Here is a 19,574-nt window from a genome sequence, read left to right as displayed (position 1 = left end):
ACTAGAAGGATACCCTGCGCGTTGCAGCGAAAATTTCTCCGATAACTCTATTTTGTAAAAAACAAAAGGATTATAAATTGATTGGAATATGATGTTAGTTGTAGGAACATGCATGATTTAATTGGCGTAAATAATTAAGAGGCTACTTTAAAAAACTGACTTGAAGTGGTTATGTAGTTGGTGGCTAAAAGTTGATGATGTGGATAATTAGATGGCTTAAAAATAGATGATGTGGCTTGCATGTAGAATATTAATGAATGTTAGTGGGGGCTGATATGGACAATTGGATGGCTAATAAAATGGATGATGTGGATAGCTTGCATGTTGAGATAGACAACTTAAATGACTCTTAGTGTTCTAAATACTGTGAACAAACGGAAGAAATGAACACTCAATAATTACTATATACCGGTCAAATTAATTAACACAAGTACTAGCTCTACTCATCTATGATCACAATCTATCTCGATTCACAGCCTTAGGCTCAAGTCCATCTTCATACTTTGCTCCGACGGCGTCTGCTGCTCTGAAGTAGGAGGCTCCGACTGCGTCCTCATCCTGAAGCTCCCCGGCCACGACGTGGAGGCCGAGCCCAGCACCTCCTCGTAGACGAGCTGCGGCCAGGGTCCACCAACGACGCCTTCGCGGAGCCTCGGCGCCGTGGCGTCTCTCGAGACCGGTGGCTTGTGGACCGCCGAGCTCGCCGGGTTGACCCGCAGGGCGGCGCGCACGATCGCGGCGTGCGCCTCGAGCGGCACGCCGGCCATGGCCACCATCCTCTGGTGGTTGTGGTATGAAGAAAGCGTGGACGAGCGCTTGGCCGCGCTGCGCTCCCGCTTGTGCGCGTTCTGGTGCCCGCCCAGCGCCTGCGAGCTGAAGAACTTCCGCATGCAGAAGTTGCACGAGAACACCTTGTGCGGGGGCGGCGGCGCCGTGGCAGCTGGAGGAGGAGGAGGTGGTGGATGCTCGACGTCCGAGGACGACGAGGAGGAGTCCGGCGCGGCCGCCGGTGGCGAGCCGCTCACGCCTAGCGTGAGGTTGAGCCAGGTCACAGCGTCGGCACCGTCGCCCTGCTGCTCGCCGGCTGCGGCAAGCAGCCGCGCCGGGGCCGTCCCCCTCTCCACTGACGCCTCGTCCACCTGCTCCATGATGTCCCGATCTTGCATGCCGTCAGAGCTCAGAAGCGTTTCTTGGCTCTTTTCTGCCTTCCCGACCGCGGGTTGGTTCTTGGTTGGTGCAGGTCATGCACTAGCTGATCCGCGTCTGCTTCCGGGGGCTCGCCCGCAGTTTGAGCTTTATAGAGGGGATCGATGAGGCGCCACAAGCTAGGCTTGTGTGTGGATGGTCTTTGCGCTGGCTGCGAGGAATCCAATCAGGAGCTAGACAACTCCCTAATTAACTCTCTCTTCTTTCTTCCTCGCTTTCCCATCAGGGTCGATCGGTCTGGCCCATGTCCCCCGGAGCAGTGCGCCTGCTCGCGTCACCTTCTCCTGTGCTCGCCATGCCTAACTGGGCAGGCATCTAGGTTCATACTGTTGCTACTTGCTAGCCTAGCTGCTTGTAGCGTCTTTGTGATCGATCGATCGAGCTGTGAGTTGTGACCTCGTCACTGTAGTGCTTCCTTTCTCTTCTTGTCAACTGAAAGATCGTAGAATCGAATGCACTTGGTATGGAGTTTCCGCGACAAGGTTGCTTGGTTCCGGTGGGTACGCAGCTAGGTGTCGCCGGAGTAGTGGCGCATGGGGTCATCCATCTTCTTTGACGTTAAGCTCTACATCATCTGCTTTGCTCTGGACGGCCTTCACGGTTTCAGCTGTCTAATCAGGACAACTTCCGATCCAACCTCCGGATAACCTGAAATGATTGAGCTTATTGGGTCTCCAGGTCCGAGAAGGGAAGCTAGACAATCTCTTCAAACGAAATTAGCACGAGTACCACGCAACTGATAGCGGCTAGCTTGCTAGCTAGAAACGCACCCTGCTCAAGTTGCATAAGTTGGCCAACCATGTACTAGTATAAAGAACCATGCAGCAGGAGTAATGTTTACGCAAATTAAACAGATGACTAATTGGGCCGTATGATGTGATCGATGTTATGTAACCATTGAAACTTCTTTTTTGATGTCTCCGATACTTCTCTTTAGCCATTCATTGGTGTCGATCTTTGATAAGCAACTAGTACCTAGCTCGCTATGGAATGGACGACGTGCTGTCATTTTTCTAATCTCACTAGAGCTTGCTGATTTTTTTTTTGAAACGGGGGGATTTTTTTTGCCCAAATCTATTAATTAAAAAAAAAGTGTTTTGGACAAGATAGTCGTACAAAACAAAGATACAAGGGATTACTTTCCTGGCATTATTTCACCCAAACGCTTTGCCCCCGCATAAACCCACAAACGGGCTTCACTCTTAATTTTTTTTTCAAACAAGACTAGCGGTGACATATGCTTGCTACGGAAGACCCGCACATTTCGTTCATTCCAAAGCTCCCAAGTGACGAGTAGGGTGAGAGAGGCAACGACCTTGCGGTTAGACGTCGCACCACCCGTCATAGTTGTCCACCAATGCTCAAGAGTTTGACCTGCCCAAAGGTTTGGTTGAATGTTGGGGTTTCCTATCCAAACCCTTATATGACTCCAAAGGCGGATGGTGTACCGAAAATTGACAAAAAGGTGGCACGCCGACTCTGTCACTTGCTTGCATAGGGGGCACAAGCCACAATTTGGCCAACCCCTCTTTTGTAGGCGGTCGGCGGTCCAAACCCGGTTTTGCATTAGGAGCCAAGCGAAGAATTTTGCTTTGGGTGTGGCCCAAACTTTCCACACCGTTTTATGCATGATGGAGGTTGTGGAACCGATGAATTGCACCACGTACGCAGATTTGGCCGAGTATTCCCCATTGGCCGTTAGCTTCCAAGCGATGGTGTTCTCAATACCTTCATCAAGGTGGACATCGAGCAATTTGTTTCAAAGCACAATGAATTGGGTGAGGTGCTCCAAATTGAAGCCCTCGTCCATGGTGATTTTGTGCATCCAAGCGTTGCCATTTAAGGCTTGGCTAACCTTCCATTTCTTCCTCTTTGAGATTTGGTAGATGAGAGGAGCGATCTCAATCGGTTTTAGGCCACCAAGCCATGGAGCCTCCCAAAAGGGGGACTTTTTACCATTGCCGATGGTGATGGAGGTCATGGCGTAGAAGGTGTCCATGCTATCCTTGTTGCAAGGGTTACCGGAGCCCGTTCACTCAAGCCAAGGCCAACGAAGACGGAGGGCCATGGCAAATCTATCCAAGTTGATGACCCCAAGGCCGCCAAGCTTCTTCGGGCGATACACCATTTTCCAATTGACTATATGTTATCTTTGTTTTTTGGCATGTATTTTTTTCTCATTTATGTATTTCCAATGTCCCTGCGACTAATACTTTAGTCACGGTACCTGGCCAGGAGATGCTAGAAACCACAATCAAAGTGGCTCTAGAGTGTATCTCTCATTCACGGAGGCAGCAAATCCCAATCTTGACATATCTAGAACAATGACATACTTTTCACTATACCCGAAAGGCAGTTACGGAGTAACAATGATGACTCATAAGTAACCATCTAATATCTAAGTCTAAACTATTCTTATGGCATAAGGAGAGAATTTGCGAGTATGAGCCTTTACCAATGATCGTTGGAGGTGATTTTAACATTATTAGACATAGAGAGGAAAAAAATAATGATAATTTAAACACTCGTTGGCCTTTCATTTTCAATGTGATTATCGAAAGCTTAGATTTAAGAGAGCTAACTCTATCTGGATGTCAATACACATGGGCGAATCGCAGTGATTCCCCCACATATGAAAAACTAGATAGAATTCTAGCCAGCGTTGAGTGGGAGCATAAATTTCCTTTAGTGTCTGTCAGGGCTCTAACTTGATCGGATTCTGATCATACACAACTTATTTTAGATTCTAGGGATCAGGCTTTTATTGGGAACAAATCAAAATTTTCTTTTGAACTAGCTTGGTTAAAGATGGAAGGGTTCTCTCAAATGGCATGCCAACATGGGCGTCTTTTTCTCAGGGAGATAATCCGATGGAATTACGGCAGAACAAAATTCGCAATCTTAGACAGTACCTACGGGGCTGGGCTCGAAACCTATGCGATCAATACAAAATTGAAAGAGATAGGCTTTCCACTATAATTGATATCTTAGAACGAAAAGCAGAGCTCGTTCCTTTGAGCGATGATGAGAGAACTACTCTGCGTAATGCAAATGATGATTTGTTAAAGCTACATCGCACCGAGGAATCCAAATGGTCTCAACGCGCCAAGGTTAAACACATACAAAAGGGTGGGGATAATACAAAATGTTTTCATCTCATTGCCAATAGTAAACATCGTAGGAAAATAATTTTTCAACTTGAAAAAGATGAGGGAACTATTATGGGACAAGAAAATTTGAAACAATATATAACTGAGTATTATAAAACACTTTTTAGACCCACCAAAGCCTGTGACATGTACATTGATTGAATCCATGAACCATGTTGTTAAACAAGTTTCGGATGAAGAGAACATAATTTTGACTACGGATTTTAACTAAAAAGTGATCTACGAAGCAATAATGCAGTTGGAAAAAATAAAGCACACGGGCCAGATGGCTTTCCGGCTGAATTTTATCAAAATTTTTGGGAAACAATCAAGTTTGACCTCGTTGCCATGTTTGAAAGCTTTCAAAGAGGGGAGCTGCCTCTGTTTCATCTAAATTTTGGGACGATTATTCTTCTTCGTTAAAAACAAAATGCAATTCAGATCCAACAATACCGTACCATTTGCTTGCTGAATGCAAGCTTTAAAGTGTTTACTAAAGTTGGAACTAATCGAATTTCGAATATTGCTGAAAATATTATCCTGCCGACACAAACAACTTTCATGCCCGGTAGACATATTGTTGACGGTGTCGTTATTCTACATGAGATGATCCATGAACTTCATAGGAAAAAATGGATGGAGTCCTTTTTAAGATAGATTTCAAGAAAGCACACGGTAAGGTAAAGTGGTCTTTCTTACAACAAGTTCTACGATTAAAAGGCTTCGACCCGAAATGGTGTAACTGGATTCAGAAATTCATAGAGAAGGGTAGTGTTGGGATTAGGGTAAACGACGACATATGACACTACTTTCAAACTAGGAAAGGTCTTAGACAAGGTGACCCGATGTCACCTATTCTATTTAATATATTGTCACAGATACGGTATTAATTGAAAGAGCAAAGGCAGATGGGCAAGTGGCCGGTCTCATTCCTCACTTAGTGGATGGAGGGGTTTCTATTCTTCAATATGCGGATGATACTATACTTTTTATGGAACACGACTTAGAAAAGACTTTGAACATGAAACCAGTTCTCTGTATTTTCGAACAATTGTCAGGTCTCAAGATAAATTTTCATAAAAGCGAGATCTTTTGTTTTGGCAAGGCGAAGGAGAGAACAAGATTATAAAATTATTTTCGGGTGTGACATAGGGTCACTTCCTTTTAGATATCTTGGTATTCCGATCCATTTCCGTAAGTTGAGAAATGGGGAATGGAAACCGGTAGATGACTAATTTGAGAAGAAGTTAAGTAGTTGGATTGGTAAAATGTTATCTTATGGAGACCGTCTTATTTTAATTAATTCTATCCTCACAAGCCTACCCATGTTTGTGCTCTCTTCCTTTAAATTCTAAAAGGAGTTCGAAAGAGATTATATTTCTTTAGATCACGTTTTTTTGCCAAAGTGATGGTCATAAAAGGAAATATAGACTAACCAAGTGGAATATAATATGTAGGCCAAAAGAACAAGGGGGTCTAGGAGTGGAGGATTTAGAATTAAAAATAAAATTTTACTGGCTAAATGGTTATTTAAACTTATGAATGAAGAAGATATGTGGCAAGAGTTACTGTATAATAAATATTTGGGCTCTAAAACACTTTCTCAAGTGTCAGCAAAACCAACTGATTCACCTTTTTTTGGAAGGGGTTAATGAATGTAAAAGATGATTTTTTTCTTAGAGAACCTTTTGTTGTTGGTAATGGTGGTAATATTAGATTCTGGGAGGACATATGGTTAGGACAAAGGTCCTAGGCCATTGAATATCCGTCGCTTTACAATATTGTTAATCACAAGAATGTTATAGTGGAGAATGTGTTAGCATCGCATCCTATGAACATTACTTTCAGAAGAACTTTGGATGATAATAAATGGAGAAGGTGGACACATATGTTACATCGATTATTTCTTGTCCAATTAACTGATCAGGAAGATAATTCTAAATGGAGTCTCACCACATTTTGGGTATTTTTTCTGTTAAAAAAATTGTACACTGACTTGCTTAAAGATCACACGGTTTTTCTCAAAAAATATATTTGGAAGATAAAGGTACCGCTGAAAATTAGGATATTCATGTGGTTTCTCTATAAGAAAGTTATTCTCACAAAAGATAATCTTATCTAACGTAACTGGCATGGGGACGTTAAATGTTGTTTTTGTGATCAAGAGGAGACAATATAACATCTCTTAATTTCATGTCCTTTCGCACAATGGATTTGGAGAATTATCTACATGACTTTTAATTTGTCAACCCTTGCTAATATTACAAACATGTTTGGGAATTAGTTGAATGGGGTTGCCAAAAAAGGATAAGAAACACATTCGAGTTGGTGTTTGTGCTGTTCTGTGGTCAATATGGAAAGTCCGTAATAACTACATTTTTAACAAAACAAGTTTTTCATCATTTTTGCAGATTATCCCTTTAGCTACTCATTGGATCCATATGTGGTCCTATCTACAGTCGGAGGACGAGGGCTATGGATATTGGGTGCAACCGACTGACGATGGTAGCACATGATTTTTACAGCCGGTGCAGATGGTGTGCTGACAAACGGTTGACATGCTGATGCAAAGGCGCTTCATGTCTTTCCTTTTTTTCCGTGGCTCATTCTTGTTGAGACCCTTTGTGATCCGTGATGTGTAATATTTTGAATACTCTTGTAGGACTGATTTTATTTAAATAAAGGCAGCCATATGCATCAATTGATGCAGAGGCAGGGATCCCCCGATTTTGAAAAAAAGCATTGGTACATATCATGAGAAAATGCCGATAACATACTCAAGCTAGTGAGCGTTATTACATATCATGAGAAAATATACCCACCACGTGGCGTCACCAATATATTTGGGAATTGGCTCTATCGGGTGGATAATAGGTTTAAACTTCTTATTAGGGTGGAAGCAATTGCCGTTATTTGGTTGTTGTGCATATGTATAAATGACAAGATGTTTAACGATAAAAATTCTTCTCTTTTGCAGGTTATTACCGGTGCACATCTTTGCTCTGTTCATGGTCATCTCTGCATCATATGGAGAACAAAGACCTGTTTACGGAGGTGTCTACACGGTTGTAGAATACGACGAAGGAATTTATTACCCAACATGGGTGGCCGCATAGTCTCCGGATTGGGCCACCTTCATCTTAAGATTGATGCAGAGAACCTTGTCTTATGTATCGAGCACTTCTTTATTTGTTTTCTTTGAGTCCGAACGGCTGTGTGCAACTTAGTTATGCAGAGGCTAGGTGCAATACTTAAACTCTTAAGTAATGAAATGCCCTTTATCGAAAAAAAATATCATGAGAAAATGCTGGTAACATACTGATGACATGTTCTGCAGTATATCTAGAGGTCTTTCAAACATCATTGTTCACCCTTACAATGTGCTCTGGCATATCATTGGCAACCATGTAACTCACCAGAGCACATATAATTCTTTGCAACAACATGGATCCAAGTGGAACAAGCAGTTAAGGAGGTCTTTACCCAACACGGATGGTGGCATAATCTACTTATTGCCTCTTCTTCTCCATAGGCTGATTTCCCAATGGTGTCACATGTTGTGATTTTGTGTAAGGAATTTAATTTTTCTTTATGGGATTTGTGCACCTTTGTTATAAAGAGGCCGGGGGTGTCTATTTTATTTTTATTTCCTTGATACAACTTTTGAGTTTATAAAACTCTCTTTATAAAAATAAATCTCTTTAACTAGGATTCACACATCGCATCAAATCCGTTGCACACTACGTGTATAACATTCACTTGAGAAGAAACCATCTTGTTCTCTTATAACCCCGAATCTCGGCGAATCCACTACCAGCCCTGATCTCTTTCTCTATCGCAAAGTCCCTCGTCCCTGGCCGTCGCCGGTTTCGAAGGCCTTAACTACTCGTACCAAGCTAACCCATAAGAGATCTCCACCACCGCCCATTGTGGCTTGATGTCTTGTGAGCACACTACAGTCCGTCCACTACCCCAAATTTCTCATGACACCGAGCACCCCCTTTCCAAAACCCCAGTTATTGCGAGAGTACGATTATTAGTTGATATCACTATCAGTTTTTTTTGGCTGAACATGATTAACATTGTAGTCAACTATGTGATGTTTGCAACAAGGACAACTCTCAGTGAATGCTATTTTGGTCCTTAAACTAAATTTTGTGTCCCTGTAGTTTTTTGTTTTCATTATCTGGTAATCTATGTCATATGTTTGGCCATTCCGTTGCAAGGTTTCTTTGTGCTACAATCTCATTTAAATCTATTAATCCTCAATTTTTTTCCATTGTTTTCTTCAGGTTTCTTCATGTTTTCATTGGTGCATTATTTTGTCCACTGTGTTTACTGCAATGATTTTATGTTTTACAACAAAGTTTTTTCTCATTAAAATCTATTAATACTAAGATGTACCAATCTACTACAACCGTGGATGGTCCTACAAATAATTTTTAAGGAAAACATGATATGCATGTTTGGAAGCCATGGTGGTTGAAGTTCTTCAATGCCTTCCATACTTCAGTATTGGAGGTGAGCAACCAAAAGTTGAAGGAAGTAATATATGGTTATTTACCAATATAAGTTTATCATACCTTATTTTTCATTTTATGTTTATCTTGAACTTTCAAGCACTGTAATAAGTCGGGTTGCATGAGGCAGAGGCTGAAGGAGATGTTCTCTTTTGTAGTCTGAAAAGTCGAGAACCCTAACTCCTCCTACGTTGCTCCACATACTTTATCGTCTCTGCGTCAAGTACCTTTACTTCTGGGATCCACTATACCAGAGTGGAAGTAGGAGGAGGATGAAATTAGCAAAAAACTAAAGCAATCGAATAATAGAAAATTAATGCATAGACTAAATTGCTACAACTAAGCCAATCCAACAACCTTGTTCTATGCATGCATCTTGTTTTGTCGAACCCTCCAGTTAAATATTTGAACTTCATAGTTGTGAACAATGGTCTGGTCAGCCACGGGTTGTGAGGCATAAAATCTGCTAAATCTTTATTTTTGTCAATAGTGGGAGACTATTATTGTCGCAAGTGCACTGAAAGAGGATGGACCTTTTAAGGTGGCATTCCGCAGCTGAGTTCTTGCACTCTTTGCTTCCTATCCTTTTGTGAAAGTGTGGGATGATGTTGGCAAGATAGATAGGGAGCCTCTTTACACACTTGATCCTGAGTCAACTTGATAGAAAAGGAGAGGCACCTGGCTTCCTCCCACACAGTTAGCCATATCTGCAGGGGGCAGTTCCAACATGCGTCGCTTTCGGTGGGATTTGAAGATCTACATGCATTTCTCGAGCACAATCGATCAGGGCCCCATTGGCATCTCGTTCTGCTATTGCAAGATCATCCTTTGCTTCTACTTGTCCTGTCCTGCAAAAGGTACGAAATAAATAAATAATTTTAGCTTCTTTATAGACCTACTACAAGTGCTGCTATAATCATGTTTTTTAGGTATGGAGTATTTCTTAAATCATGCACTCTAGATCTGTACCCCAGCTCAAATATTGTGTTGACATGTATGCTCTGAACCCTGACGAGGTCCATTAACAATCTGAACAAGATCATGGGGAAATCCTACTTGTGCAGCTACTCCTTGCTTAATGGAGACGGCAATATATCACGAATCGTCAACATGATTTGACAGCTGGAAGGTAGCCATTGTGACAAATGACCAATCAGGGACATATAGTTTACCCTGTTGCCTGTTACAGAGAATTGTTGTGGTGGTGTCACTTCTGTGTGATAGTACCCCTCAATCTTGTACTTGTAGCAACGAACCTGAGTTGTAGTTCAGTTATTGTTTTGACCTTATCCCTGTAACTTCGAACTGAATGTGACAGACAGAGATCCTATCTGAAAGCAGTTTTTCCATCAGAACTAATGGTAAAAGTAAAACTTGCCACTCTTTTTTACCCAACCAGATGAGACAATTAGAAGCTGGCCATGTGATAAATGAGCAGTAGTCTTCCTAACTGGAATCATGAGATTAGTTCCATCTCCAAGTCCAAAAGGCAACTGCTTTTTCTGTTGGGAGTTTCCGGTGATGGCTACCCTTGTCTGCCACTTTGCTTACTACTACTACTGCAAGACCAGTGAATGACCCATGGCACGGTTGAGAAGGCAGGATGCTTTCTTTCAAGGTTGTTTCTCTTTTCTCTTGGCGAGAATAAAAGATTGGTCTCTGGCAATTGCAATTCGCAGAAGCTATTATGCCCACTGAGGATTGCAAATCATCTAAAGAAAATATCTTTGGTCAATTGCATGTGTTGACATGTTTATTCCTTGGATATAGTCTGGCCACAGTGAGAGCCAACCATAGAGGGCTCCAAAGGAAGCTCCTCCTGTTCCAGATGCCAAAATACATTAAGGAAAGTGACATCATAGTTCGGAGTGTGCACCATTAGTGTGGCGTTTTGTTTGACATGAAGTGCAAGAATATTGTCGGGAAGATGATAAGGCATAGGCTTTGCTTCCGTGCATGATGCTTTCTGAACATTCAAGCTTGTGTGCCCGAATTGGGCACGTCTCTCCCTCTCTGTCCTCTCGTGGTTGCTTGCCAATCGCAGCGCGACATGGACGGCCGGCCGGCCGGCCGCACCTGTCGAAACGCAAAGATGACTCTCAAGTCTGAACATTTTAGACAAGAACTTTCAGTAGCATAGCTGTTCTGTTAAAGTACTATCTGAGAAGCGACACGGCCCGAGTCTGATTCAGTGCAAATGGTGATAACCTTCAGAAACAAAGTACGCAAGGTGACGAGGATTTGAGGATTTGGAGTGCCGATTGCAGTAAGTAAGAGGCAATGCTTGATGTTGGAGGATTTGGAGTGCCGATTGCAGTAAGTAAGAAGCTCAACTTGTCTACATGGCTTCAGATAGAGGTTGAATGTAAATAAAGAAGCTACTAGCACTAGTATAGATCGGGCCTTTGAAGCCTCCATGATACACGGAAGGTATATTTCGTATGTGGTGCGGAATAGCGCTAGCGCCCAATAATTTGAACCGTGTGCGTGCAGTCCGGGCAAAACGGGTATAATGCACAAGAAAATGCTTTCTGCACCGTAACATTAAATTCATACACGGCCCATTTCGAAAAAACCCTCAGCATATACGACCATCATTGCAAACGGTTAACAGATGGTCCACCGTGTGTAAACTTTTTGCAACATTTCCTTTAATGTGACCGTCTCGTTTTCTTCGGCCCATTCCAAACGGTAATAAATTAAAAATCGTTTGTAGACTCCGTCTAGCATCTTTGCCTTCCACACGCATGTTATATACGCGTCATCGACGATCATCATCCTGGCCCGCGCTACATAAAGCCCCACGGGCTCCTTTGATTCATAGGATAGAAAAATGATAGGATTAGGAAAAGCATATGATTGAGATGTCATGGCTAGTTGAATCCTATGGGAAGATGAGTTGTGTTTGATTGTGCCAAAGAAAATTTTCCATGAGGTATGACCTAATGTTTTATTCCTATATGATGCACTACAAGATTCCTATAAGATTTGTTCTTATAGGATATGTTCCTATGAATCAAATAACTAGTGTAGGAAAAAATCCCATATGATCCAAATCCTACACAATTATTATACGAAACCTATGAATCAAAGAAGCCTGTAGACATATAACAGTTCGATATGGTTTGCAACAAGAAGATCACTGGCCTCTCTTGCGCGTCTAGTAGTTGTTGACACTCGTTTTGCGTCGATGGCTAATCAATAACATAATTCCGCCGTGATAGATGGAAATGGATAATACACAATGAGAAAAATTCACTCGATGAGTCTTTATTGCTTATTGAGGAGACACCATGTCCACCATATCAAGTTGTGCCATGATCTGGCTTGATAACCGTTCATGCTAGCAATCAGAGGTGATCTCGAGGATAGGTATATGAAGGCTTCCAGTAGAGATCCTTTAATATGATCTCAAATGAAGAAGTGATAGAAACAAAAGTTGTGCATATCATCAAAACAAGCAACTTTTTTTTTGGATCATCTCAATCCGAGATCATATGCGATCTCCAAATTCATCGCCTCTGATTTTATAACGCAATGCAGTGCATACCGGGCATTTGTTGTATTGTGATCCAAATTCATATACTAAAGGGAGGCTAACTTCTGACGAGCGGAGCGAGGCCCGTCGCCGGAGGCTTGGGCCGAAGCGTAACAAAGGTCCACGTCCTCGTTTAATTGAAGAATGTAATCTTGTTCATCATGCTTTGAGTTGTGCTGAACAGGTGGAGCATGATACTGAACCTGCTACATATACTGAGGCCGTTGCATCCGTTGACCGCGTGAAGTGGATTTCTGCTATGCAAGAGAAGATGCAATCGCTTGACAAGAATGACACATGGGATGTTGTGCCTTTGCCTAAGCAAAAGAAGGTTGTCCGCTGTAAGTGGATATTTGAAAGAAAGGAAAGTTTGTCTCCTAATGAGCCTCCGAGGTTTAAGGCAAGGTTAGTAGCAAAAGGTTTCAGCCAAATTCCAGGTATTGATTATAATGATGTATACTCTCTGGTTGTGAAGCATAGTTCCATTCGTGCATTCTTTGGTATTGTGGCTATGCATGATCTTGAGCTTGAGCAGCTAGATGTAAAGACTGCTTTTCTGCATGGTGAGCTTGAGGAGGAGATATACATGGACCAACCTGAAGGTTTTGGTGTGCCTGGTAAGGAGGATCTTGTTTGCAAGTTGAAGAGGACCCTTTATGGTCTGAAACAGTCTCCAAGACAGTGGTACAAAAGGTTTTATTCATTTATGCTTGCACATGAGTTTAAGAGATCTAAGTATGATAGTTGTGTTTATATTAAGTTTGTTAATGGATCACCAATATACCTGCTGTTATATGTTGATGATATGTTGATTGCTGCCAAGAGCAAGAAAGAGATCACTACTTTAAAGTCACAGTTAAGTAGCGAGTTTGAGATGAAGGATCTTGGTGCTGCTAAGAAATACTAGGTATGGAAATTACAAGAGACAGAAAATCTAGTGTGTTATTTCTTAGTCAGCAAAATTATATTCAGAAAGTTCTTCATCGTTTTAATATGCATGATGCAAAGTCTGTTAGTACACCAATTGCTTCTCACTTCAAATTGTCAGCATTGCAATGTCCTAGTACTGACGAAGATATTGAGTACATGTCACGAGTTCCATATTCTAGTGTTGTTGGTTCCTTGATGTATGCCATGGTTTGTTCTCGTCCTGATTTGTCATATGCTATGAGTTTGGTCAGTCGATACCTGGCTGATCCTGGTAAAGAACATTGGAAAGCTGTTCAGTGGATTTTCAGGTACCTTCGTGGCACATCCCAAGCTTGCTTGAAGTTTGGCAAGACCGGTGAGAGACTCGTAGGCTATGTGAATTCAGATTTTGCTGCCGATTTGGATAAGAGAAGATCCGTCACAGGTTATGTGTTCACTATTGGTGGATGTGCTGTGAGTTGGAAGGCAACGTTACAATCTGTTGTTTCCCAATCTACGACCGAAGCAGAATATATAGCAATTAATGAAGCTTGCAAAGAGTCTGTTTGGTTGAAAGGTTTGTATGCTGAGCTTTGTGGAGATGATTCTTGCATTAACTTGTTTTCTGATAGTCAAAGTGCAATATACCTTACTAAAGATCAAATGTTCCATGAGAGGACAAAGCACATTGATATCAAGTACCATTATGTTCGCCACATTGTTGCTCAAGGTAAACTGAAGGTATGCAAGATAAGTACTCATGATAATCCTGCTGATATGATGACAAAGCCAATTCCTGTGTTCAAGTTTGAGCTTGGTATAACTATTTAGCCCAAGTGGCTGTTGGCGGCAACAAGTGTTTTTCTTTGTTATTCAGGAGATTGTTGAAGTTCATGCTACAAGATGGAATTTGTCTCAAGGTGGAGTTTGTTGTATTGTGATCCAAATTCATATACTAAAGGGAGGCTAACTTCTGACGAGCGGAGCAGAACGGTGCGGGGGGCGGCAGCCCCCCGGGTACGGTACGGATCGTTGGCACCGCCTATATATACATCTTGTAAGCCGCTGGCTGGGGTTCATCAGATTATAAGATAACCAACAACGTTTGTAAACACTCCCCGATATAGTGAAGTTTTGTTGGCTGGCGCCCGTGGTTTTTCCCCCTTCTGTGTTGGAAGGGGTTTTCCACGTTAAATCTTGTGTCTCCGCTGCGTATTCCTTTATCGTTCTTCGTTATTTGCTTGTCGCATTTATAACAACATTCATTCAAATTCTCGTATTCACCACGGTAGAGGATGCAATCGTAATGCATGCATGTATCTTATGAACCTCTAAATCTAGAGGGCAGACAACCTTCTTTGATTCGTACGTACTGGCGGACAACTCGTTATTCTTTGGAAACATATTCTTCAACATTTTCAGCAACTTTTCAAATCCTGAGTCACCTGCACCTTCCCGTGCCTTCCATTTCAGTAAATCCAGTGTGCAGCCCAGCTTTTTCAGACCATTATCGCATCCTGGGTACATCAACTTTTTGTGATCCTGTAACATACGATCCAAATTCTCCCTCTCATTTTCAGTTTTGCAGCATCTACGTGCATCAGCAATGGTCTGACTAAGATCATCAGCGGGCTCATCACGTGCCTCTTCTTCACCTTCCCCTTCTGGTTCCCCTCCTTCAGCATCCTCCATGAAAGTATCACCGAAATGATCAGGATAGTTGTCATCGATATCATCCCCTTCTTCATCTTCTTCCATTCCAACCCCTCTTTCTCCATGCTTGGTCCAACAATTATAGCTTGGCATGAAACCGTGCCGAAGCAGGTGCACGTGAACGACTCTTGAGGAAGAGTAACCCTTCTGATTCTTACAGTCAACAGATGGACATATAACAAAACCCCCCTGCTTGTTCGCATTAGCCACTACGAGGAAATCATTCAAACCCGTAATGAACTCGCCCGAGAGTCGGTTGCCGTACATCCATTGCCGATTCATCTGCATTATTATTATATTAAGTATATAATTAACCATCATGCATTTGTTAAACTAACTAGCTAGAAATAATAGAAATTAAACAATGAACTACACACATGCATATTTTATCAATGACACATGAAAGGTTCAAGTTGCTAACCGCGATATCGAGGAGGAAAAATAAATGAGAAAGCTTAAGTGTGGCTCGGACACTTCATATCATGTTTGTTTCATGCTCTCGGGCATTTCATCGAACACCTTGTGTGCATAAGAGGATCCAAGGCAAACCCACCACCCCTTGTGAATAGAAGTGGCACACCAAATTGCTAAGTGAAGTGTGCTGAAGTGCATTTAGTCCCGGTTGGGGTGGGCCTTTAGTCCCGGTTGGCCTGGCCAACCGCGACTAAAGCCCCGCCCGCACACCAGCTGTCGACTGAGCCCGCTGGGCCCAAACCTTCAGTCGCGGTTCGCCTGCAGAATCGCGACTAAAGACCCCATTAGTCGCGGTTCTGACATTTTGGGGACTAAAGGGGTCGTACGAAAGCCTCTTTTTCTACTAGTGCGTGCCGGCTGAAAATCAATTTTAGGAGCCGCGGCGAGTGGAGATGCTTTAAGTTCTCACGTTTCACTGGACACTTTCTCCCGGCCAGCTGTGTCCAGAAGCCATGAGCGAGTGGAGTTTACGGAGGAGGGGGGCTGTGGATCTCAGCGTAGCAGTAACAGGAGACTCCATGGTAGACTGAAGCAAAGCAGATTCAGGATAATCCATCTGCGGCAGAAGCACCGAGAACCAATATACCAAGCGCGGTTTATATGTAGGGACAAAAGACATGCGTAATATGTATCATTGTCGGAGCGGCCGGACGTACACGATGCATACCCATATGAACTCTATTCACAAAATCTTGGGTGATTGAACAATATTGCTGGATATAGCAAGGTTTATCAGTGCTTGTATAGATATAGATAGGCTTCCATAGCGAGGTAGATATATAGAAGCGGAAGACTAGGTCGGTGCAAAGAGTCAGCAGTAGAAGACCGAGACCCTATGGGCGACCTCCCGCATGAACGGAGTCTTGATGACGGACGACAGGGTTGTAGATGTGTTATCACCAGATTTTAACCAAGTCAGGAGGTGGGCCGTGATTGAGATGGGCTTGGAGAATGCACACGGGAAATATTCATGAATCGGACTTGTATAAGAAGTTTGGGCTAGATCGCCCGTGTATCTGTAAATTATAGTAGGTTACGTGTCGATTAGAATTAAGAGATAGAGTTTAGCTCGTGCACGGTTGGGTTTTTTTTCCCAAGTTAGAGAGTCTACGGACTATAAATATGTATCTAGGGTTATTAAGAAAGGAGGACGATCACGTTCACAACAAACCAATCTAGGCGCATCGCCACCCATTGTTTCGAGGGTTTCTTCCGGGTAAGCGTCATGCTGCCTAGATCGCATGGCAGTGTCTTGTTTATTCGTTGTTTATGTGTTGCTCGTACTGAAGCCTTGTTGATGGCGAGCAACACCGTTATCGTAGATATGTTAGGGTTAGCATCGGTACTTTCTGGATGTATTCGCTTCGTTATGCTATCCCTAGATGTCTAGCTGCCCTTACACCTATCTTAGGTGTAAGGGCAGCACCTTGCTTAGTCTTTATTTAGTAGATTCGATCTATTACAGTTGTTTCTTGTTCTTCAAGGATTAGTTTAATATCCATATGGTTAGGCCTTGCAAACGGGTTGGATGATCCAGTAGTGCATAAGGTACGGTTTGCTGGTCCTAGAAGGGATGTTCCGAGGATCAACTCCATGTTGGTTTTTAGGCCTTTTCTAGGGTTGGTTTTCTGTCATCTTTCGTATCTGCCAGACTCAACTACATGTAGGATGTTCCGGTTATGTGGTGAAAACCCTAAATCGTCGTAGATCGTTTTAGCTTAGTATTGATCAAGCAGGACCACCATGTTATCGTAGATCCAATACGAATCATGGGTGGATCGGCTCCTTGAGCCGATTCACAGGATAACCTGAGAGCCGATCGAGGCTCGTATTTAATGTTTACGTGTCTGCCATGCAGGAAACTAATCGAAGCAATCCATCACCTTCCTGACCAGGTATAGGTCAGGTGGCACGCCCTTGCACCAGCATTGGACGTGCGTGCCGGAGCATTGCGGGCCGTCGCCCGAGGGACCAGGGCCCACCAGCAGTCCTGGGAGCCTCCCGGCTCTACGTGTTGCCCGTCGCTACTCGCCGGTGGGTTTTGGTGGTCAACACATTCTGGCACGCCCGGTGGGACATTCAACTACATCAACATCTGCATCAGAGATGGCGGAAGACCCAGTCACGTACGAAGATCTGACTGAGGAGTATAAGAAGAAGTATGATGAGCTTAAAGCTCTCTTCGAAGCCGACCTCATCGGCTCTTTCCAGAGAACCCGCTCACACAGCATTAGGTGGAAAGGGTTCTCAGCTGAAGGCGCTCTCGATGAGGTGGATCTGTCTACTTCTTCAGAAGAACGCACCAGAGCTCTACGCCAGGAGATTAATTACATGGTAGCTCATTCGCTACACCGTCATTCTGAGAGCCTGGTGAACGCTTTCGAGCGCGTTGCGCTTCGCGTGGTCCAGGAAATCATGAAGCATCAGTACTCTCCGTCAGGACCTACCCTAGGGACTCACCAAGGAGAGATACCGTTCCACACCAGACCGCAGCTGCCGTTCTCATTAGCAGCTCCAGAACCGCCGGGTTCACCGGCGTTCGTCGTCTACAAGATTGGAGGCGATCCTGCTGATTACCAGTTCATGCTGGAACCGCCTAAGGAAATCCCGCATGGATACACGTGCATGTATGTGCCAGACTGCAATAACTTGGCACGCACGAACCAGATTACAGCAGGAGGAATTTCTGGAGCCACAGGAGGAATTTCTGGAACAGCAGGAGGGGTTTCTGGAGTAGACGCCGATAAACAGGCGTGGCTGGCTAAATATGCCACCGCAACGAATTAGCAAAGTTCAGCCCCTGCAGCTCCTACAGTGGACCAAATCAGTGCAATCTTGAGAGATCAGTTCGGCATGGTGCCGAAAAGGAGGGCAATCGGCTATTCCAAGCCGTACCCCAACGAGTATGATTTGATTCCACTGCCGCCCAAGTATCGGCTCCCTGAGTTCTCAAAGTTTAGTGGCTCAGAAGGCTCTAGTTCAATTGAGCATGTGAGCCGATATTTGGCACAGTTGGGCATGATCTCAGCATCAGACCAGCTACGCGTAAGGTTTTTTGCGCAGTCTCTCACAGGATCGGCTTTTGGATGGTACACCTCGCTCCCACCAGATTCAATCCGGACGTGGAAGCAGATGGAAGAGCAGTTCCACATGCAATATCACTCAGAAGCTTCCGAGGCTGGCATTGCCGATCTGGCACAAGTGCGACAGAGGCGCAGAGAAACAGTGTCAGAATACATTCAGCGCTTCAGGAATGTGAGGAACCGATGTTATTCGGCTCGTTTGAATGAGAAAGAAGCTGTCGATCTGGCAGTGTTGGGTCTCGCGTCGCCGATCAAGGACATGGCTTCCCAAGCGGAATACACTTCACTGGCGCATATGGTTCAGAAACTTTCATTGTATGAACAACGCCACTCAGAATTGTACCAGGACAAATTCAAACGCCCGGTAAGCCTGGTTGAAACAGAAGAGGATGAAGACTCTGCAGGAGACCAGGAAGTAGCCGTGGCTGAATGGGCTCGGGGGGGCAAACCCCGTGTCCTGCAAATGGGTTAAACCACAAGGTCCCGCAAAAGGGTTTGACTTCGACGTGAGCAAAGCTGAGCAGATTTTCGATCTTTTGCTTAAGGAGAAGCAGCTGAAGTTACCCGAAGGCCATAGAATCCCTACGGCGCAAGAGATGAACGGAAGGCCATACTGCAAGTGGCATCACTCGTTCACCCATACCACCAGCAACTGCAAAGTGTTGCGTCAGCAGATCCAAATGGCAATAGAACAAGGCCGTCTGATTTTCAGCCAGTATGCCATGAAAGTGGATACGCAACCGTTTCCTGCCGTTAACATGGTGGAGTGCAATCACCCCGTGAGGCGCCAACCAGATTTCTCGTTCAGTATTAACATGGCAGGGCCTGTATACCACCCTGGCAAGGACAAAGAAGAAAGCAGTCGTTCTCGTGGTAAGGAAAAGGAGGAGGCCGGTCCACGTGACCGGCCCCGATATGACGACAGACGTTACGTCACCAAGGAACAAGTGAGAAGCGTGCGGTACCAACGACCACTCTCCGA

At 43.8% G+C, this 19,574-nt stretch overlaps 1 protein-coding gene across 1 annotated transcript; it reads right to left on the bottom strand.

Moving 5' to 3' along the window:
- Nucleotides 1-380: 380 nt before the first annotated feature.
- LOC127293851 (zinc finger protein 4) lies at nt 381-1,624 on the bottom strand. Its single transcript, XM_051323537.2, has one exon. It carries the CDS (start codon nt 1,164-1,166, stop codon nt 471-473), a length of 696 nt encoding a protein of 231 aa, XP_051179497.1. The 5' UTR covers nt 1,167-1,624; the 3' UTR covers nt 381-470.
- Between the last annotated feature and the right edge of the window lie 17,950 nt (nt 1,625-19,574).

This window comes from Lolium perenne, chromosome 4 (assembly GCF_019359855.2).
Source record: "Lolium perenne isolate Kyuss_39 chromosome 4, Kyuss_2.0, whole genome shotgun sequence".
Classification (NCBI taxonomy): domain Eukaryota; kingdom Viridiplantae; phylum Streptophyta; class Magnoliopsida; order Poales; family Poaceae; genus Lolium; species Lolium perenne.
The sequence above is the reverse complement of the archived record's forward strand: the minus strand, read 5'-3'. Positions and strand labels throughout refer to the sequence as shown.

Excerpts from the sequence above, each read along its gene's own strand:
- LOC127293851 (XM_051323537.2), bottom strand. The coding sequence starts at position 1,166 with ATGCAAGATCGGGACATCATGGAGCAGGTGGACGAGGCGTCAGTGGAG.